The sequence below is a fragment of the Lonchura striata genome, chromosome 4, assembly GCF_050655825.1.
Source record: "Lonchura striata isolate lonStrDom1 chromosome 4, ASM5065582v1, whole genome shotgun sequence".
In the NCBI taxonomy this organism is placed as follows: domain Eukaryota; kingdom Metazoa; phylum Chordata; class Aves; order Passeriformes; family Estrildidae; genus Lonchura; species Lonchura striata.
The window spans coordinates 16,032,736-16,056,042 of NC_140706.1; the positions used below are offsets into that span (position 1 = coordinate 16,032,736).

The window sequence follows — 23,307 nt, forward strand, 5'->3', positions numbered from 1 at the left end:
TTGTGATAGAATTGCAGAACCAGTCCCAGTGTCAAGTTCAAGGCCTCAAAGACGAGCAAAAACTTTGGCACTGGAGAAAACCCGAATGAATCTTTCAAAACTGTTGAATGAGGAAACAGATGAATGAAGACGAGCAGAAAGTGCCTTTATCAGCACTGGTAGTTAACATCAGACTTGAAAATAAGATTTTTTTATTGCTAGTCATATTTACTCCTTTTATAGGAATCATTTATAATTCTACTTTTCTATATTAGTTTTTTTTAATAGATGCTTGTATTTCTTGTATTTCCTGTAATAAAAATGAATTAAAATATTACCTGAATGAAACTTGCATGTTTTTTCTTTTACTTTATAGAAAAGAATGCATCTTACCTGCAAGTAAAAATTGCTGTTGGTGCTAAGTATTCCATAGTTAAATCTGTTTTGATATTTAATGGTAGCAGGGAGTGGTTGCTTGTGATGGCAGCAATTTTGAATGTACCTATTTTTATAGCACTTGCTTTCTTCATTTTTATAAGGTTTTTATAACAGTAAAATCTGGTCAGCAGATGCATGTATTTACTATGCATGTTAATGTAAAATAGAGTTGGCCTTAATTGGGAATTCTGCTTCCTGCAGATGTGTGCCCACTTTATTAAACAATGTCAAACTGGTACAACTGAGTAACTGATATCACATGAAAATCTACTGATGCTGACCTTGTTATATAGAATCAGGGATATGCTTTTAGAAAAGCATAAAAATATTTGTGGTACAAAATAAGATCTGGTAAGGAAAGGTGTATTTAAGTACAGAAGGAGCAAAAACTGAAATCTAAGGTCAGTGTGGTCTGTTTTTAAAGTAGTATCCAGTTGTTACTTTGCAGCTCTGAAGTTGTAAGCGCGTAGGAAGGGTCAGGAGTGGCAGAGGACAGCGGGCGAAGCCGTGCTCACTCAGCAGCCATGGGCTGAGCCGTGCACTTGCATGGAAATGCCGCGACAGCCGCGTCACAGCGGGGTCCTTTCGGAGCCGGGGCAGCCAACGCCGTTCCTCGACACGCACGTCTCGCTACTGATGGCAAATGCAGCTTCCTAAGGAACTTGTATTTTAAACTGGTAAATATGCTATAAATGATCTTCGGTAATTCTCAGAAATTACTTAGGGACACGTGAGATTTAGTTTTCCTAAAGTGTAATGCTCAGACTTGATATTATGCTGTATCCAAGCTTGCATATAGGAAGCAGAGGGATTGTGCTGCTTTTTATACTTTGCAGTTTTTCTTGGAAACTTGTCAAAATGCAAAATGCCAAAACACACTTTTCTGCTGATATTTGCTTATTTAGAAGCTTCTGTAACTGTGGTGAATTAGTTTTGTAATTTTAAAAACAATTTTGAGGTCCTGATCTCCCTTTTTTGGTAACTCTTTTTAAATCCCCAAATTGTGTTGTATGAGTTTGTGTACAGGCAGCCACTTCAGATCAGAGATGCTCTCTGTCCCCTTGAATGCTGCCTGAACATAGTTGAAATGCACAAAGGATATAGATGTTTTTCTCAGTTATACGAGCTTCCTCGGGGCTTTCGTGTTGGGGGTTTTTAAATTTAAATTCTCTCCTCCCTCTTGAGTGGTTTGTTCTTTAAGCACTACTACAATTTCAGCATCTGGCACTAGTCCACTCTTATTTTTTCTTAAAATGAATTTTGAGGCAAAGCAGGAACAATAAAAATCCATAAAAGCCTCTGGGCATGCCTTCCTGAATGAGACTTTAGTTTTGCTTTTTTGCTGTTCTGTTGTGCCTTGTCACATATACAGGTTCTGTCTCTGGCATCTCTTGGGAATGCTGGACTGAAAAGATGAGGTTTCCCTGAAGGCACCTCCCAGTCTATCCCTCTGCTGTGGATGTGGCTTCACTGATGTGCGTTTACAGAAAAGAGACTTTGTTTAACTGGAGGCCTGTGGGGCTGGAGTTCTGCCCAGTGGGAAAGGCTGAGGAAACTCGGCTTGTTGAGCCTGTGAATGTTGGGAGGATCCCCAGTTATCTGCAAAGAGTCGTAAAAAGATAAAATTGGGCTCTTTGTTGTGTATGATGAGAGGATAAAAAAACAATGGGTATAAATTGAAACTCAGACCAGAAAAGGTGAAAAAGGCAGTGGAACAGGTTAAAAACTGCTGGAACGGGTTGCCTGTGCAGGTTACAGGACTAGGTGTAAAACTGTGGACCTTCCTGATGTCCTCTTATGCCAGACTTACCGTGATCCTTTCAGGCCAGAAACTCGAGCACCAGCTGGCACTGAATTTCCAGTCCCTCTGGGAAAATTGCCTGCCCAATTCCTTGTGAAGGGAAGGGTTTTCTGTGTAATACAGATTTTGATGTGTTCTTGTTAAATTACCTTTTCAGAAGGGGTGGCTGCAGAATTGCAGGGTGGGACAATCAGATGTATGCTGTCTCTCAAAGTTCACTATTACTAATGATCAAGGTTTCAATGTATGCGGCTGACATCCTGAGAAAGGCACATGGTAGCAAGAATACATCCAAAGGCGACAAGGAACTAAACTTGGAATTGTCATCCTTGCAGTGAAAAGCATCTTTTCTTGGTATTCATTACTCCTAGCTAAAATAATGCTGTTTTTTATTTTAATTATATGTGTTGAAAGTACCTAACTTCCCAGCTTCTTAATTAAGGAATAAAATTTTATTCCTTATATATTTTAATTTATTTAAAAATGGCCTCTGTTGCTCTGGACTAATTACTGTGTGTCCTTTCTCTTTGCTGGCTAAACACAATAGTGTCAATCATGAACTAGACCTAGACTTGATCACCTGTTAAATAACAGTAAAATAGCAGTGATCACTCATCAAACTTAGATCCCATGTTTATTCCCCCACTAGTTTTTGTTTCTTTAAGCCAATGTTGTGATTTTTGTTTGCTTGTGTATTCAGTCTCTTCAGCCTATGCACTAAAGCAGCTTCTCTTGAGAACAACCTATGGCTGGCTGCTCTCCAGGCTGAAGGCCAGCAGAGGCTGGTGAGCTTGGGTTGTGCCTGAAAACTCTCGAGTGAGCAGCCAACTAAAACTCAAAGGAATAATAATAATCATTTGTTAACAAAAATCAGGCTTCTGCTTGGAGCTGAGGGAGACATGTCCAAACCAGCGAGGTGCTGGTATTTTACTGGGTCTTTGAAATCAAAAAAATCCATGTGGCATCTCCTCCCACGGGCACATGCACACAGTTCCAGCTGTGTTGGCTCCAGTGCTTGTAAGACTCCTATGTGCTGCCTGCCTCCTTTCTGATCCTTGTGCTTTGGTGGGGCTCCACTGAAGTCGACTTCAGTTCCTCTCCCCTGGGAAGTTTAGTTCTGCTTTTGGCTTTCTTGCCTCACAGGATCCACGTGCATGTAACATTTGAGATACATAAAGACCTTCTAAACAGTTTGAAACATAATGTATGTTTATTTTTAAAATCACATTCTTTTAAGCATGTCCAATGCTTCAGTGGCTCAATACCGTCTTGGGATCTTGTGCCACCAGAATGCAGAACAATCTTTATTTCAGTTACTGGATTGCACCTGCAAACCAACAAACCTCTGTAAAGAGGAAATGCATCTTCATTTTTGTAAGGTGAATCCTTAAAACCTTTGTTTTATAAAATACAGTGTCTTCCAAGGACATTTCCTTCTGGAAAATTAGTTCTTGTCAAGTAAGGACAGACAACCCATCATGAATTAAGAAACCTCTACTCTAGCTACTGAATGTATGACTCCAGAAAACAGAAGTATATTATATGGTTTTATTCTAACACTTTTTTTATAGCTGTATTAATAATAAAGTTTTGATGAACGAAGTACATGAACCTTGCTAAGATCATTTAAGCATGGAATGTCTACAATGTAGTCAGCTACAACCATTTACTACTTCTTTGAGTAGAGATAAAATTTTGATTTTACATTGAATTTCCAAAGTACACGGGAAAAATGAAATAGGAAGAGCATTTACATCCATTTTAATTGGTGGCAGGCATAAATTCATAAAAACAAATGGGGGAGAAAGACCATTTAGCAGAAACCTCAAAAAGTGCAGATACAGATTTGTTGAATGACAATCTTTCACGAGATTCTCCAGCAGGCTTGGTCTTTCTTTCAGACATTAGGGTCATTAAACACTGTCACACAGAAGTTCTCAAGGTAAGTGAAGATGAAAGCATACTGCAGAAACAAACTGGTGCTTCCATACATTTCAATCTGTTGGTGAAGGAGATCTCCTCAGGTAATTTACCTTTGTACTGCTTTGCTTCGAGGTAGTCGGTCTCCACCTGTTACAGATTTGTTTGAATTATTACCATAAACCTTTACATGGTGACCTATGCCACAAATTACATAATATATTAACTTTCGTGCACAAAAATAAAATTGGAAAACCATAGTTAAATTTAAAGAACATAGAAAAATCACAATACTATTAAAGGGGAACATCTGATTCTCATATAAATTTGTACTGCAAGAATTTCTTGATGGTCAGATGTGAAACTTCATATTTAGAAAAGAAAAAGTACATCAACTGAATAATGCTAGTAGTATATAAAGCCAAATCACACAAGATCATTTCAAGATCAATGTAATAAATGCTTATTATTTAGCAGAAAAAAAATCAGGAACAATGTACAAAATAATAGTGCAAGAACAGCTGCAATCTATTTGTTCTCATCAGTTTTGAGATTTTGGTTAAAAACTTTACAGCTGGCGAGAGATGCTGCTGAAAAACTCAGATTCCACTCAGTGGGCTGATTAAGGCACATCTTTATGGACTTCAAATGTTCATTTTCTGTGTTCATGTCTATTGAATTCTGCGGCTCCGAGACTTTCACTTGTAGCGTGCTGTGAGAAAAGAAGTGGGGGTAGGAGAGGGGAAAAAAAATGAGAAAAAGTTTAGTACACTTTCCTCTTGCCCTGCAAACAAGCTGATAAGAGGCAAGATGAGGTGGTGGCAGATCCTGTATTCTGCTGGGGATTTTTGTTGTTGTTTTAGCACACGATGTTCCAGAACACTGAGATTTGAACCCAACTGTCCTGTGCAGCAGGTCGGGCTGGTCTGGCTGAGGCCCTGTCCATTGGCAGTGTCAGTCCCAGGGCAGCCTCCTGCTCCTGCTGCTCCTTTGCAGGAAGTGCAGTAACAGCTGCTCTTGCTTCAACCATCTCCAGCTGACTACTGTAAAGGCACAGAGCAGGAACTGGGCAAGAGTTTGGGGCTTGTTTTTATTGCTGACTATTAATTTAGTGCAGCCACAGAAGGACTCACATATAAGCAGTATTTTGTTTTAAATCTAGGGGAAAAAAGTAAAACAGGAAGGGAAAGAAACCCAGTCCCTTGTGGGGGTCACTAAGCAGACTAAGGACAGATGTGTGGATTGAATCCTCAAACAGTTTGGGTTGGTAGGCACCTTTAAAGGTCATCTACTTAAACTCTGCAATGAGAAGGACATGAACTAGATCAGGATGCTCAGAGCCCCATCCGGCCCGATCCTGGATGTTTCCAGGGCTAGACATCCAGCATGTCTGGACAACCTCTTTCAGTGTTTCACCATCCTCATAATCAAAAATGTCTTATTTAATATATAAAGCACTCAGAGGTGCTTTACTATATAAAACACACCCAGAAGACAATTTCAATCCTCATTTCAAGACTCTTCATCCCTTTTATTTTACTGTCTACCTCCTGCAGTGATTTGTTCCCCTGTGTGTGATACATTGTTTCTCACCATTGTTCTCAAAGTTTTTGAAAAATTATAGAATGACAAAAGTTGAAAATATTTCTGAGGTACAAAAAGTAAGGTTCTAAGTACTGTAATTAAGGGTATGAGGTAATCATGCTAAAACCTATCTGAACAGTTTCCTATCCAAGGGGTATTTAAGGAGCACAAACAGCTTTTATTTGCATTTCAGGAAAAGAGGTTCATCACGGAACTCATTCTGAAGGATTGAATGTGCTGTAGTGTAGTGCTCACATGGGTGTGCAGAGTGGCTGAGGACAGTCAGTCAGTGTAGGGCTATAGCCTAAAGCATTGCCTTGTGTTACTTAAATACCAATGACTGACTTTGAATAAAACATTTTCTATGTCGCAGCAAAAGGAAAAGAGCTTAGGCAACAGCTAAAATGAAAATTCACTGTTTGTCACAGATGCCAGAAAGAGATTTAATTCTTTCACATTTTAATATCGGCACCCCTCAAGGCTGTGTGCTGATGTGGCAGTGAAACAGAAATTTCTCATTTACTAACACTACTTCCCAACCCTCTACACTGGTGCACTTTCCCCATGCTCTGCATTTCCTTGTGTCATTATTCAGCCTCTATCTTTTGCCTTGTTTTGCCTTTCCTCTGCTTGCTCTGATCCTTTCCTTCCTGCAGGAAAAGGCCTTCAGTCAGCAAAGTTACTTTCTTGAGTTTACAACCGCTTCAGACTTGGATCTTTGCCCTCAGGAAGCCAAAGGCTTGTCTTACGACCATGGGATTAAGTGCATATGGAAGATAGTGTTAAGGCTTCAATTAGCAGCTTTCCTCACCCCTAATAATTCTGTGCTTTTTAGGCATGGCCATGTAGCAAAACACAACTTCTAACAACTTCCCAACAGCTAAATGAAGGAATAGGGCAGGAATGTTTTGGTTTGGTTTTTTAAGGGTTGGGGTAATTTGGGTTTTGGGTTTTTTTGGTGGTGGTGGTTGCTATTTGAAAGGAACATAAATGCCTTGGGAATCAAGAAATTACAAACTATGAAATAGTACATACCTGCAAAGTACTTTAAATCCCAGCATTTCTACTGTCTTTAAAGCAGTAGACAGCTACACTGTGTTGAATGCTGGGCAAGTGCCAGACAGAAAAAGCCAAAGGTTTGGGCTCTTCATGTGACCTGGGACATTCCTCCTCAACTGGGAATGGTACCAAGCTGGTAAGGGCCCTTTTCTGAACTAGCTGCTGGTGGTAACATGTATCCTACATTTGGCACAACTGTGGCCATCATCCCTTCTCATTTGCTTGGACTATAAATGAAAATGCTGAGAGCTATTATAGCACCAAACAGCCCTTTCCAAGGACTCAGCTCTGTCAGGGACTGCCCTACTCTTCATTTTTTAGGTTTGTACACGTTTCTGTACAAGGTGCAATAGGTTGGACTGAATTTACAAAACTAGAACTGGAGTATGTGTTGATAATTTTCATGTGGTGATCTATTTACCTCTCAGAGAAGAACTCTAGGAAACTCAAGATTTTGCTTTTTAAATAAATGCATAAAAACAGGAGTAGAAAAATGTTAAATTTTTGCCCCAGTTCCTTGGTATGGGTAACATCAACAAAAAAAGTTAAAGTATTTTAGAAAATTTTACCTTGATAAAAATTAAATAGGAAATAATATGGTTAGAGATCTGTTTTAATGTATTTGTTAACCAAAAATAACCTAGTCTTTTATCTTGCTTTTCATTCCTTCACCTGTACTAATTTATATTCCAGCTGTTGATGTAACAAGGTAAAAAATGGTGTATTTAAATACTTTAAAATCAGAGAATGTAATTAAAGAGATAAAGTTAAACAGAGGCAGATGAATTTTTCCATTTGAATCCATCAATAGACTCTACTCTGAATTTTATTCCACTCTACTTGCACAAGCTCCACAGTGCATTAAGCATTCCTAGTGAAAGAAGATGTTACTCACAGCCTGATGGTCCCAGAAGCCACAGAGCCTGTTTCAGGAGAGACTGGAAGAGCATCCCCACTTTACAGCCCCTGGAGCTCTACAACATTCACACCAGTAAAAAGATGAATTTTCTTTTAATTCCCTGGACAATAGGCATATACTGACCTTACAGAATGGTCTCTAAAAAGGTTAGAATTTCCAGTTCCAATGCCATGTGTTTGCTATGGCAGCAATTATCATCTGTTTTGTTTTTACTCACTTGGGACCGACTCAGTTAATTAGCTTCCGTGCATGTGAATTGTGGAAGGCAGCTACAGGTGTTTCTGTGACATGGGACATCATAAACTCCAGCCACAGCTTATCCAATCACTCTGTTTTCACTAGGGAATTTGAAGATGGGACAACAGTGCTCAAATCTCAGTGAAAAAGATGAAAACCATCTTAATTTTTTTCACAATTTGTATGACCAATTAGTGAGATATCTTGAAAATTCAGCATTTTTTCTTCATCTTTAATTATACTACCCTTTCCTAGCTCTTTTCTCTAAATAGTCTTGAAAAGCTGATAACATATTTCCTGCTTAATTGAAAAGATTTTATATTTCACCATGTATAATAACTGATCCATATAATTCTCATCTTTTCTTAGAAAGTAAACAGAAAAAAAGGGGACATGGAAATGTGAAATGTACAGTTTTTGATCTGAGAGAAGAGCAATCTGAAAAAATGTCTTGGGGAGCCAAATTCAGCAGCCCCTCAGCAGGTGCTCTGCCACGGCTCTGTGCAAGGGGCCTGTTCAGTGTCAGAGGGGTTTGATCTTCCCCGGAGCCATGTGAAGCGCAGGGGGTGGCAGGCGTGGCACTGAGGACACGGGCACACCACGCTGTGCACGGTGCCAGGCACGCTGCTGGCTCCCTGCAAGCTGGGAATGCCCTCACCCGCTCTGGCCTTCCTGTGGCAGCTGCTGCACGCCAAACCAATGGGTGTGGAACAGCCAGTGAGGACTTTGGGGTGGTTTTGTGTTGTAACTCCCAGTTCCCCTATCACCATAACTGAATCACATCTATCATCTTCCAACAGCGCTGCAGAGAGGATGGATTGCCTGTGTTGGTCTAACAAATCACCCCTGTCTTATTCTAACTCAGCAGCCAGATCAGAGTAATATCAATGGACTCTCAGGTCCTCTCTGGGCTCCTTGGCTAAGCAGAGAACCCTGTGTGTAATTAAGTTTCCAGACCTGCTGGGGCCTAAAGGGATCATCTCTCCCCACAAAAATTTCCTCCTATCATTTAATAAAAAGGAATAAATAGAAAGGTTTGAATTCAGCCTTCTACTAAAGTAAGCAATGAGTGGCCTCCCCATGCTCATAACTGCTAAAAAAAAAAAAAAACCCCTTGTTCTTTTCCACATTTCCTGTTAAAACTGCATTAATACAACTATTTTTTCTTTTTGAAAGTTCACATTTCTTTCTTTAGTTTTACCCAAATCATCATTATACTATTATAAATACTGATTATCAATGGCAGGATGAGAGAGCAACACCAGAAAATTTTAGTCTGCCAAGTACAAAAGGAAAATAATATTCTTTCATCTGCTTATTTTCTTTGCAGTTTGGAGCCACATTCTTCTGGAAAAACAGGATATTTGGCACCTGCTGTTGTATGAAAATGGCTAGCTCACTTCCATATATTTGCTGAGTTAATCTGTCACAACATGTTAAAAAATAGTAAGAAAAAGAAAAAAGCAGGACTGGGTAAAAATATCTCCTATCTGTTAGGTCAGTCCTCAGCATTTCCCATCAGAGACTGCCATCAATGCTGTGTGCTCGTGTGCTGTAAAACAGCTATGGAAGTATCACTGCAGGGCTATGTTTCTCTAAGTCTTTTGCAACACCTACAAACAAGAACATCTCCTTCCCTACTATTTTGGAGCAAGGTCAAACTGGCTCTGACCCTCCTGTCTGACAGAAATTCTGCAAACTGCACTTGTTAAACACTGCCAGCAGATATTGCAGACTGGTAGCTTGGAATGCATAAGAGCATCTGTGACACACAGCACTGACTCAAGGCTTTTACAGAAAGGCTTCAAGAACACTGAGTAGAAACAGTAAAAACTTTAGCAGAATTTAAAAAAATGTTCTCTGTACAAACTCTGCACAATTTCTCAAAAAAGGAACTAGTGGAATGCACTAAGTTAAAATCTACAATGACTACAGTAGCCCCAGTATGACTTCCAATAGAGACTGATTTGGTAATGTAATATATATTGAAAAGACAGTAAACCAAGCATGCACAGCCTGACTGATGGTCTCTAAAATTTAAACTCATTTTTTCCACAATGCCAAAACCCAGCAGCAAAGAAATCTACAAAGAAAATTTTAATGTCTCATTTCCATTTACCAACTGAACTCTCATTGTAGTATGAAATAACATATTTCAGCTGTGTGGATGGAATCTCATTTGGTAATTGGAGAGAGAAAAAAATGCCCTGGAAATCAATCAAGATGGGGAAATAAACAATATTCAGGGAGTCTTAAAAATTAGATATAAGAGCTGAGTTTAACACAGCTACAGTGCTAAGACAAAACAGCACAGAATAGCAAGACAGAAGGTGAATTGAATGGAGACAAAAAGGGTGAGAAGTCAGAACCAGCCATAATCCCAGACTCAAATTATGGTGGAAAGTTTATTTTGCTCTTCAGACTAACTCTAAGTTGTTTCCTTGGTTTGAGGAAAAAAAAAAAAAAAGAAATACGAATGAAATACATAGACAATATATGAGAAAGACAGCAAGAAGAGGCAACTAGGAATTTGTGAGCACTCTTGGCCTGTCAGTGAAGGAGCATTACTAACTGGTGGCTTTGTTCTGAATCTATATATTGAGATACCAACACACTGTTCAAGCTTTAAATTTAACTTGCACAGAGACAAAATTATATTGCAGTGCTTATCATTGGTACTTCATCTTCAAAGACCACAGCACAACAGCAACACTGAACAGCAGGTGGTTACATTTTCAGGTAAACATTTGGCAAGTGGAATGGATGGCAGCAGTTTGGGAGCACAGGTAGAGAAATAACAACTTTCTTCCCAAAACCAGTCAGCCTCACAAAATTACACACAGCAGATCATATGTAACATAAAAGGTTTAAACTGAAATTTCACTGAAGAATTCAGGAACTAAAACTCTTTTTAAAAATAAATTAATCAGGCTTGCACAGCTATGAAAGTACAGAGCTCCATTCTAATGGCTCCCAAAACACAGGGCAGACGTGAATATATGCTGAAAGGTCTAAATAGCAGCAATATTCCTTCCCCGATTATTTCGTGCAGCCTGACTGAGAAAGTTTTGTAGAACAGTGATCTTTTTTACAAGAATCACCATGTTCTGCATTATTACAGATTCTTTAGCAGTCCACAGAAGGCACAGGGTTTTTCAAGAACAAGGAAGTAGAATATTAATGTAAGCCGTCATTAAAGTGGGCATGAAGAAGTCATAAAATTTTAGGGTGTAATTTACTAGTGATGATAGTATATATCCTGTTAAAGAAAAAAATAATCCTATGATCTCAAATAGTTCATAGCATGCTGTCTTGAACGGTCTTGGTAACAAAAAGCAGCTAAGATTCTAACAGTTGAAAGGCAGCATCATTAATCTGATGATGAATATAACAAATTCTTAGCTTCTAGACACCACCATGAAACAAGCCTGCCTCTGATCATCAGATCCCTGAAAGAAAACTAATTTCTAGTTATTACTAGAAGTTAGCAGCATGCAAATAAAATAAAACCCCTAAACACCTGTTGTGCAGATGAGCACCGTTGTATTTGACTTACAAATATACTATAACAGAAGAAAAGCTTTTGCTATTTTTTTCTATGTAATCATAATTTCAAAAGGTTTGGAATGAGGTGCAGTAAGGCGAGGCTGGAGGTTTGGAACAGTGTGTGCTGATGGTTCAGGCTGTTCTGAGGAAGCACAATGCCTCCATCTGAGAGCTGGGATGAATGCAGCTATGGAAGTCCTGTCACTTGAGCTCAAATCTTTAATCCATAATAGTTTTTTGACATTATAAATGCAATTATGTTATGGAGAGAGATCATCTCAGAAATACGATGAGACAGTCCCTGGGTGGTTTAAAATCCACCAGACTTCTGAATTAAGGAAGGTCAAACAGCAATTTGCAAATAAGTAATTTCCTTTTCTGAGATCTCTACTACTTAAATGTAATTTAAAACCAGCTGTAAGTAGTAAACTGATAAATAGGAAATGTCAGTAACAAATACGATACACAAGAGAATATATTCAAACATACATCTCAAGAACTTTAAAGTAGAAAGACAGGTAACAATAACCACCAAATTTTAATAATTGATACCTATATATAGCTTAAGTATAGTTCTTAAATATTCACTTGCATTATAAATAGATTTCTTAAATTGTAAAAATAAATTATTATTATTGAATGTTTTGAAAATTATGCTAAATGCCCCAATAAAAACACTGAAGCCTAAGTAGTTTTTTTCCCCCTAAAATTTACCCTGCATTCAAAATGAAAGACTTTACACATAGGCAAGAGAGCACAATTCAAGTGAGAATAAGAATTTATTTTTAAAGAAAAATATTTTAAGTAATTTTTACAGCTTCTAGACAAGGTTTTTTTCAGCTAGGTTTCCATTTCATTTACAGGGAAACAATCCATTGTTTGGACCAAGATTTCAATAATTTGAAATAAGACAGCTTTGAGGCCAGGCCTGTGTCAGTAAAATATATAGTATAATCTCTGAGTATTTGTGAAATCCACACCTTAGGTAACAGGAACTTGTGACAAGATCCATCTGAAAAGACTGACTTATCTGAACATCTTAATATTCATGTATGCATGCATTTTATTATGAAATGTGAAAGCCTCATTATTCTAATTCCTAGCAGAATCATAATTTAGAAATATTCTACCCTGAGCTACAAAATGAAAACAAAGAATAAGAATACCTACATAAGACCTGCTTGGAAAGACCTGATTGTAGTCACATTGCTTACTGATGGCTTGACAGCTGATAAAAAACAACCCAAACCAAGCAGAAATCCAGACTTACACTTCTAAAAGTATTTTAAATCCTAAGTTAATTTTAAGGCCATTTCTACTGGTATACATGAAATAAGAAAAGTAGGTCTGAAGTTGATCTTCACTGAAGAAAGAGATGCTGTCAAGTTACCTGCCCCACTTACAAATAAACCAGGATACAAGACAGGAGCAGATTCCTCTTATGGATGCCCAGAAGTGGAGACAGAAAGGAGCATGTGGCAGTGAGTGGAGGATGGAGAGCAGGTGAGTGGCACAGCCACTGAAATAAAGTGGCTAAACTGAATTTATTGTAAGGAACAAATAAAGCTGAAAGCAGATATAAGTCAGGTGAGCTTCTGCTCTTGAAAAGACAAATCAAATAGTAAAGCCTGACAGACTGAAACCAAAGAATAGAATACAGAAAAGGGGACATTGCCTCCATAGATCATGAAGTTTCTCACCAAAGGTTTACATCTTCTTGACATAGCAAGAGATACCATTTTTTGTACTCTAAAGAATAATCTGAACAGCCTTTACTGATGTCTGGAACATGAGAGGAATCAGCATCAAAAAATGGTCCCCTTTCAGTTATGAAGTAATGCAAAGAAACAAAAATCGCTTGACCTGTCCCACAAGAACAGAATGTACAATTTGCCATGAATATGGCAGCAGAAACTGTACCTTGTCTAAGTTATAAAGCATTTAGAGCTGTTGACCCAAAAGCACAGTGACAGGAAGATGAAATCTGTTTAAATATCTTGAACTTGGAAAAGACATATCTCTACACTGGAGGAAAAAAATTAATTACCTGGTCTTCAATATGAAAAAAATTGATTAAAAATCTACTGTGGCTTTTTACAAAAGAATTTCCATACCTGGGTTTGAAGAAATCTGTGACAAAAGCTGACTGACATTTTGCTCATGCTATTAAAAATCTCTTGGCAGGTGTATGGACCAGATAGAATGGACCAGCCAAAGTACACAATGAGGAACATACAGTAAAAAGTCAAAACAGAAATAAAACTGGGCTGCACTTGTCTTCTGCAGTATATCCTTTGGCACTCCCAAACACACAGCTTGGGATAAAAGGAAAGCTGATGCATGATCTGAGAATCAGTTATAGTTTGGTAGTAAAGGAGAGCAAAGTATGAAGGCAGGATGCAGAGAAATGTGGAATAACCAGAGTGCAATGGCCTGGCTGGTCTGAACCATGGCTCAGACGTGGCTCTGAATAGACAAAAGGAGCAACAGCAATGCTGTGAAATGAACAGCTCAGCAGGAGCCCGGTGCTGCACCAGTGCAGGACAGGCACTGCTGGGAGGGATAAAGGAGCACACATGAAGCACAAGTCAATGCTGAACTGCAGCAGCAGCACAAGTGAGCATCATGAGATACACACAGCAGCAGTTCAGCCAACACAGGAAGAGACAGCCAATGGCAAAGGTGCAATTTTCACTACAGGAGCAGAGCTGATGTGCAATGACCTGACATTCCAATTGGGCTCATCACCCTCCTTGAAGAACTGTGCACACTTTTCTACAAAAAGGTACAAAACTGCAGGGAAAGCAGATAAAGAAAAAACTCAGACACTGAGAATGAAGTATAAAGTGAGCATTTAGATGAGAAATCAAGCCAGTCTGCTGAAAGCTGGCAATCCAACAATGGGAGAAAAGAAATAACAGATGGAGAAGATGTGAAAACTGTGGTTTTCATAGATGATACCTCATGCATTGAAAGGAGACAATGGAGAGAGATGTGTCTCAGGAACAGCATTATTTTACCAAGTTACTGCAACCAACCAAAACGTTGAGTCCTAACCTGGTTAGGACAGTGGAGTACATCGTAATTACTACTCAGTCACAATAATTTCAATCTTTTATTTGACTAGCAGTGGAATAAGCATTACTTTTCTAGTTTTTTATAAAACACTATTAAAAAAACCCTTGTGAGCAACAAAGTAAAAAATTCCAAATAACTTCCCAATTGGCATCTCAAACAAGGTTCTGCTTGCAGTTTTTCAAAGAAATGATTTTTTTCTTAAAATCATACCTTAGAAAGGTTCACAGGTAACACACATAAATATATTCAGCTACAGGTCTATGTATCACACATTTTTATATAATTGTATTTGGTAAAACCCGTAATTCTGATTTCCAAACATCTTCCTCTAATTTCTTTCAAAATACCTAATAATAAAAATCTTTTAATAACTATGAAGTCAACATGGCTAATGAGGACTCCATGACCTTTCTTTACCCAGATCACACACCCCAAACCAGCACCACGTTAGAGATGACATTGGACAGGACACTGCCCTGACTGCCACCAAGGGCAAACCCCCCAAGCTTTGATGCTGTAGTAGAGCGTGCACAGCAATATTGGCAAAATGCTGCTCTTAGAATATTAGGCTTCTTGTACACAGAAATTTCCTTTCAGATATATCCATCTGAAAGATATATCCATCCATCAAAGTTGTTTATCATTGTAAAAATATCTGTCTTAATAAAAACCTGAAGGTTGTCAACAGCCTTCAGAAACACACAGCATTCTCAGTGATACCCCAAGATTCAAGGAAATTTTAGAGAGCCTGTCTTTTCCATGTTGACCACAGAAAACATTGCAGAGAAAAAGGCTTTTGATAAGGAAATTCTGTCCTTAAAATATGGCAAAATTACTATTTCTATTAAATTAATATCCGGTTACCAAATAACAAAAACATTTCTACTAGTATCAAAGGTTGTTTAAACATTATCTTTAAGGCACTGTAGAATTCTAGCAAAATTAAAGGACACCACAAATGAAAGGATAAACACTGAATAAATGTGGCATTATATTTGGCTTAAAAGTCTGAAAAAGATTTCAAACCACCAAGGGTCTGACTAAAACTATTCTTTGAGGAGTGCAAGATGAGTTAGGAAAGGAAAATCTACCCAAGAATACATTGCAAACCATAACCCAGTCTTGTCACACCATTTTAAATTTCCCCACTCAATTCTGGAACCAGAATCTGCACTTTTTGAATGTAATTAACTGAAGATTCCAGTATAAGACACTTTACAAAGACATGGGGAAAACAGAAAAGCAGCACTAGCTTTAGCATATAAACAATAGAGAAATGCAAACTAATGCACAGTACACAGGCCTCTATGAATTACAGCATCTCTCTTGAACTATTTTCAACACCAAAATGTGGAATTGTCTCAGCAAAATTAATCTGCTCTGGTCATGGACAGACTACATAAATACTTAATTTACAGGTTACTTTTCACAGGATCTGTTGATTGACTTCCCTCCTTTTCTATCTAACAGCAACAGAAACTCTGCTTTAAGGCCATGAACTCTCAACAGTAGAGAGGTTTTTTAAAAGGATATGCACTTGTCAGATTTTCAAAAGCACTGTGCAGGCCTTGGAAAGCTGCTATTTTCTCTTTTAGTAAAAGGCTTTCAAAGAAAGACAGAAGATTGCCTATATTTATTTAGTATTACCACTTCACTAAAGAAAGCTGAAAAATGTAGCCATTTCCTCAGGACCAAGGACAAATAGGAAAATATGACTGAGTTTCTCAGTTTTTGAAGAGGTAAAATGAAAAACAGCCAGCAAAACAATATAGAATAAAATGATGAAAAAAAGCACCCCAGTTTATAGGTATAAAATTGGGTATACAAATCCTACAAAAAGGCTTAATGATCATGGCACTAAGCTACAGAAAACTACCTATCCTAGCAGGTAAAGAAATTTGAAGACCTCAGAACCAAGTTCTTTAAAAAAGTCCATTATTCAAAGAAGCAAGAGTAGAAAGTCTTAGCTCAGAACCCTCAAAAGAAATGAGTATCAGCATACTCTAAGGCAATATGCAAAAAACTGCATTTTAAAACTGAACAGCACCCAAAACCTACGCACTCCACACTAGATCACCTGATACGAGAAAAAGAAAAGGAAAGAAGAGTATGTAATTTGGCAAGTAAAATTTGGAGTGTAAAACAAAATGGAGCATTAGACTGTGGCTCAGGATGCTGTTGTTCCATCATGGGGAATGAGGCAGAGAACATTTAGTTCATTAAATGAGTAAGGATTTACTACACATGTACAGTCACCTATATATCAAGTGTACCTTTTTGCTTTTACACTTCTGCATTAAAAATGGCCCACTTACTGTGAACAGTCATTCATTTCATATTCTTTTTATATTTCTATTAATGCTCTTTGTTTTATGCCTGCCTGTGAAAAGCTAACTTCTTGTCTGGCAAGTACAGGTATGAAAATTTCTATCTGCTTACTCTGCATCACAGATGAAATTTATTTTAGAGCCAAGTAACCCTCTGATCAAAAGCCTTTGTGAAAAGTGCCTTCTTAAAATCAACAAATTTAATGATTTACACCATGTCTCCTCTGCACTTTTCCTAACCCAGTATTTCAAATATTTGTCATTCATTAGGGGTGTAGAATGTGGTCCTTCATGAAAGCTAAACAACCTGCTAAAACCAATCCTGTTTGTCACTAGGTCATTCACAGTAGTAGGGAAGTGTAGGTTTATAATTACTGGATTATCCCATTTGTAGCTTTATTATTACTGGATTGCACTACCACGAGACAAATAAGCAACAATACTGGAATATTAAAGCCACTCTAACACCGATGTGTAAGAAAAAAATTCACAAAATTTTCCCTTCCATTTTTTATCAAACTTATAGTAAAGAAAGTTAAGTTTAAGAAAATGTTTGTCTGTAGTGTTAATACAGGTGTCATTTTATGTGCACAATGAAGAGACCAATTAGACTCACACCACCAAAGTTTTCATAGTTGTGATTCTTCACTCTTGCAGCCAACTTTGACCACAAAAATTAGTGAATTCTCTTTTCAAGTACTGCACAAACTTGATTTCCTTAAGGTAGAATATAAAAACCACATTCAAACATCATAAAAAATTAAAACGGAAAAGTCATATTCTCTGCTGACAAATCCAATAGATCTGTTCTAAAACTCCAGACTACTTGAAGAAAAGTGAAAACGTAAGGGTGAAAATCAAAAAGTTCATGTTAGATGAAAATATCATAAATTTAAGTGTTAGAAATTGACTTTTAAAAGCTTTTGTATGCAAACTCCCACCCTGATATGAAGGCCAAGAGCATAGGTCTGTGATGTCATCTCTGCCTGCTACTGTAGAAGGTTCACAATCTCTTTTCCATCTGTATGAAGCCCACACCCTCCGAAGCAGATTTTTAAAATATTCAGTATATTGTAAGATTGTAAAATGGAGTATTTTACATGTCCCAGTTTTATTGTTGGATTAATATTTTTTTGCATTTTAGCTTGGCTTTCTTGAAACCTTTTGCCCAAGTCCAAAGCATGTTAATGTGACCTTCAGTGTTACAAGTGAATTACTCTAGTGAAAAGAAAACAAATGCTTTCCTAAAAACACGTTTATGTAGTTTTCTTTGCACAACAGAGAATAATAGCATTTCAGTGCTGCTAAAGAAATAAAAATTGCCAGAAGATGGATTTAGAATAAAAGGGAACTGCCCGTCAACACATCATATGCATTGTGGAAGCAACAGTTCAGAAGGTGCAACAAACACCAAATGGACCCATGCATCTACCAGCCACCTTATCTTGAATACGACAGACAATGAGAAACAGCAATTAACTCTTTTCTGTTGCTTCAATGAGTGCATGGCTAGTTCTAGTTGTTGAACACTACCTTGAGCTATAAGATATTCAACTGTTTATTCCTGCTTGCACATGCTAATAAAAACCAAGTGTACATAAAAAAATTGGTAATAACATTCTGCCCACCTGCCACAATGTTTCACAATAAAACAGCATTACAACATCTCTTTAAGAACATTTGATAAGACCCCAAGATCCATAAAAGTTTTAGAAAAACTTCAAATACTGACCATAAATGTGTCTATAGCAACATTTCAAGCATGACAACAGAACAATGAAATAGTTTATGATACCACATAAACAAAAATACAATCCAAAGAACATATGAACATGATGTTTTCATGTGCATTAAACTCCCAGATGCAGGAATTGCGTTTGAAGTCACATGCATGCACAGCTAGAAATCATGTTGCTTCTTTTTAGGGAGTAGCCATATTAGACTAAAAATGTTTGTATGATTTCCTTGGCTGGTGCAGAGGGTACACAATGTTGAATCAACACAGCACAACAAGACATCCTTCCAATATCAGACAATCCTCTGATAGTGCAATAGTACCCCTAAGAAAGATCTGGGGTTACAAGTATAGACACAATTCCAAGAATCATCATTCTTTGTCTTTTAACATTTCCGTTATCAATTAATTTCCTATCATAGCTTTTCTAAAGACAATGACTGATATGAGAAACCATGAGTAAAAGGGAAAATAACAAAAACTGCAGATGAAGTAATGTAAAATATCAAAATAGTTATCAGATTTCCTGAAAATCCAAAACTAAAGGATGAAAGTTATCAGGTAGATAAAATTGAGTCCCAATTAAAACTAACATGAGACCATATCACAGTAATAGGTCTTGCATTACCATAGAAACAAAACATTTACAGATAAATATAATTGGAATGTAACATTTTCTCAACCTGTTACAAGTATGAGAGAGCTCTTTCTTCATTTGTAATATAGAAATGGATATGTTCTATCCTTTCCTAATTTTTTTACAGCAATGTTGTGTCGAAGTTTGAACTTCTTAAAAACAAATTATTTATGTTGAGCTTGGCCCCAGATCAATGAATTAAAATACAAAAGAGTAGTCCATAGATAATGCTGTACTTTGGAAAAAGCAGTTATACTGAATGAGCTAAATATGAAGAATTCTATATATCACATGAAGTACAAAAGAAACAAAGCATACAAGAGCCATTATATTACAACTTAAATTAACCTTTCCATTTATTATCAGAGATCCTTTTTTACAAAATAGAATACAAAGGAGTACCTAAGATTTTGCTCTCATATTTTGAATAAGGTTTTTTTATTTGGCCAATATATCAGATTAGCTAATACAATATTTTTTTTACAAAGGCAGTAATTTAAATCACATTGCAGGAGTTTTGTTTTACTTGGCGAGGATTTCACACCTTAGTAATTTTGTTGAAACGAGTTAAGACTTCTGTTTAAGGATATCTCTTCACCCAACAGAAGAAATAGTTACACAAATGTGCCCTCTTTCCAAGTAATATAATGGCATTTCTGAGATCACAGTTGTATTACAATGTATTTATAAATACCTATCTTTAAAAAATGATTTAATTTCACACTAGCCTAGAAGATTCCAAGCCAAAGTATTTAGCATAATAACTGTATATTGTACTTGTGAAAATAATTTTAAATTTTAAATTGTTGTGTAGAGATTCAATGTGCCAACCCCTTAGTCAGCAGGTTTCATTTGGCATGGAAAGGATACTAAAATGGGTCTCTGAATGAATAATTTTCAGAAGTACAAAATACTCTCTTTTACTGTAAAATTACAAAACTATTACAGATTTGTAACAGAAATCATTTAATGAGAATTTTTAAAAACATAAAATCTATATGCTAATGCACTGAATTTATGCTTCGTCTTATAGCTTATCTCTCCTCACACTATGAGAAACTACACAATGGAATGAAATTCTGTTCCTTTTGAAGTCAACAGCCAGTTGTGACTGAGTTCAGAATATCAGAACTTGATTTCTTGTCTGTCTAAACTATATTGCCTAGCTTATCAGAACTGAAAGAATGGTGCAAAACATTATAAACATTTTAAAATTGCACTTTCTGAATTATTTTGATGTTATGCAATGTTTGATTTCATGACTTTTCTGAAATTAAAATGAGTAACATGCAATAAACAAAAAAGTGCTTAGTTATTTGACTTGTCCAATTCTTTAGGATTTCAATTTTAAGATGAAGTGGGGAACAATAACTTACCTACTTGGTACTTTGGGTAATAAGGTGCCATTTGTCCACTACTGCATGATTGTCTCTTATGTCTTTTTCTTAAATTTGTATCAGTGGTCTCCCATTGTGGACTTTTCCTTTTGTTTATTCTAGTAAGACCTTCAGAACTACCAGCAGGATTAGCGTCCTGGTTTATACCACTACTTAATTTTCTGCTGTGAAACTGGCCATCCAGCTTTTCAATTACTTTAGAAGAATTAGATCCTTTAGATGCTTCCACTTCATTTTCTTGTTTCTTTAATGTATTTTGTTTAGTAGAATGGGACCTTAAAAGAGGATGTCTTTTTTCTTCCATATATGCCTGAGTGCTTTTACTGTCGACAGCTTCAGGAGAATAAATGACATTATTTAACTTAAATGAATTGTGCTGCTCAATATGGTTGATTTTTCTCAGAAATATCCTGCAGTCTTTAAAGGTTTTGGCTTTCCAAGTATTTTGAAACAGTTTATCTTGGCTTTGTTCTTTTCTAACATTTTGCTGGCAATGAATTGTTCCATTTGCCTCTGAATGTGACTTAAGTATATTTGCTAAACCAGGATGTGGGTTAAAGTCAGACGATCCCATCATCTGTTGAACAAATGCACCACTGGTTTCATTTTCAGTTGGCAAGAGGCTATTGTGAGACTCTACCAAAGTCTGAGTGGGATGGATTTCTACTGTATTTTTCTCCTGTAGCTTGGGTGCTTCATCACTGGTCTCCCCACTTGTACTTTTAAACAATTGGCTTTGGCAAAATAACTGCAGATTTTTCTTTTTTGATTTCCAGCCACCAGGAGCCTGATTATAGAGCTTTTTTGTTTGTCCCCACCTATCACGCTGCAACTTCTTAAATTCATTTCTTTTTAACCTGGCTAAGGTGAAATTACTTTTCATGCTTAAGACTGGAGACCTCACCATGTTATGTAATATCTGCAATTTCCCTGCTGGTTTTGAAGGGGAGGATAGTGCAAACTTTTTAAAGTGCTTTCTGAAAGGGCAAGTGCTAGGATCAGATTGTTTAGTTTCCATCTTTATCTCCTTAGTACTAACTACTTCTAAGGGACTGCGAGCATTTGCCTTTCTCACAAGAGAGAGAGACTGTGTTTCTGTAGTTTGCATAAACCAGGTGCAGAGTTCATTCATATTACACTTTTTCTGGAAAAGCATTTTTATAGGCGACGTTTCAAGTTCTACAAGGCAGGAGTCTAAAGGGTCTGACATTTCAGTATTACAGTCTCGTTCAATGGGATCCCTTTTTTCACACTGACATTTGTCAAACTCATTTCCCCCCACTCTCAACCAGGTATTAGTTATCTGTTCAAATCTATTGTTTAGTTCTTCCAACAAGGTGTCACTTGAAGTAGAAGTAGGCCACCACCTGAGAGAGGGATTTGATGAAAAAATGGGATCTGATGATACCTCATTAATGGGCCCGAATCCACCATCCTTAAGATCCATTTTAGCATTCACTGGATTTCTCTGTTCTGAGGTATCTCTGGATGCTGTGCACTGATTTGATTGTGTAAGTTTTCCCTTTCGCTCTTTAGCTTTTTTTAAATGGAGCTTGTAAGATTTATGCAGTAAGGCACTTCTACAAGTAAATGCACTAGAAGATGCTAATGAATGCAAAAAATGCAGTGAAGGTTTTCTGTCTCTAGCAGAGTGTCTCAATGGAATTTCACGTTTTCTTGACACTCTTGTGCTAACATTGTGTGATCCCTCCTCTCTAGAATCTTTCTGCATGTTCTTTACTTGACCCATATTATTGCACAGTTGATTTTTTCTTTCCTGTGGTATGTTTTTTTCTAACACATTCTGCTGTTGTAAAGGAGGCAAACCATTGCTGATGCTCACTTTTCTTTCCTGAGGTGAAAGTCTACTGATAGTCACTGATATGCCAGAAATTTTTACTTTTGCTGGCCTGCCAGGTTTTCGAACAGTGGTTAATGGTTTCTTAATCTGCCGTATAACATTGCTGCAAGGATGTGCTGATGCCAGATTACTCTTGATAGGTCTGACATAGTCATAACCAGAGACCTCCTTTTCAGCAGAAGGATTCTGGAAGGCTTTTACTGTTTCAGTCAAAGCATTTCCAGTTTCTGCATTGTGCCTTGCTTTGCTGAGATCATTGGCAAAATTAGAATCAATACGTTGTGTGGGCAGAATGCTGATGAGATTTAGATTACCTTCAGAAACATGTCTCTTAGTTCTTCTTGACCTTCCAAAAACAACCGTCACAGTAATATTTTTATTGCTGTTAACTTCTTCCATTGCTGCTGCATCAGACTTGACGCTTTTACCACCACAGCTGAGTTCAGGTCTAGGTTTTGTGCTTCCACTCATGTCTACTTTTGGTTTAGGAGGTCGTCCAATGGGTCTCTTAACCTGCTTAACTACTTGAGGACCTATTTTCTTTGGTCTACCAGGTTTTCTTTTGAAAACTAATTCATTGCTACTGCTTGATTTCTCCACAACTTCATCATTTTTTTTTGATTCGTTTATGTTAATTTGACCAACTGGACAAGAACTTGTAACTGCTTCTGCATAAACACAGCTTGACCTCTCCTTAGTATCATTTTCACTGCAATCACAATCCTTGACACAGACCGCATGAGAAAGGTCACTTGTGGCCTGTTTATCTAACAAGGCATTTGTGTGCCC

At 37.3% G+C, this 23,307-nt stretch overlaps 2 protein-coding genes across 4 annotated transcripts in view; one reads left to right on the forward strand and one right to left on the reverse strand.

The window, feature by feature from the left end:
• NCAPG (non-SMC condensin I complex subunit G) overlaps positions 1 to 23,307 on the forward strand; it is a 60,809-nt gene that overhangs the window by 24,248 nt on the left and 13,254 nt on the right. The window contains exon 21 of the mRNA XM_021554401.2: positions 1 to 23,307. This exon is cut by the window's right edge and continues 13,254 nt beyond it. Within this exon, the coding sequence (XP_021410076.2) occupies positions 1 to 127 (127 nt within the window). The 3' untranslated portion in view covers positions 128 to 23,307.
• The window catches only part of LCORL (ligand dependent nuclear receptor corepressor like), a 79,883-nt gene continuing 60,328 nt past the window's right edge, over positions 3,753 to 23,307 (reverse strand). The window contains exons 7-8 of one of the 3 annotated variants that reach the window (XM_085578522.1): positions 20,641 to 23,307; positions 3,753 to 4,850 (exon numbers count right to left, since the gene is read on the reverse strand). The exon at positions 20,641 to 23,307 is cut by the window's right edge and continues 2,200 nt beyond it. In XM_085578522.1, the coding sequence (XP_085434648.1) occupies positions 4,791 to 4,850; positions 20,641 to 23,307 (2,727 nt within the window). In that variant the 3' untranslated portion in view covers positions 3,753 to 4,790. Of the gene's footprint in view, positions 4,851 to 20,209 lie in introns of those variants that run through there. The other 2 variants (XM_021554402.4, XM_085578521.1) reach the window with 2 other exon arrangements.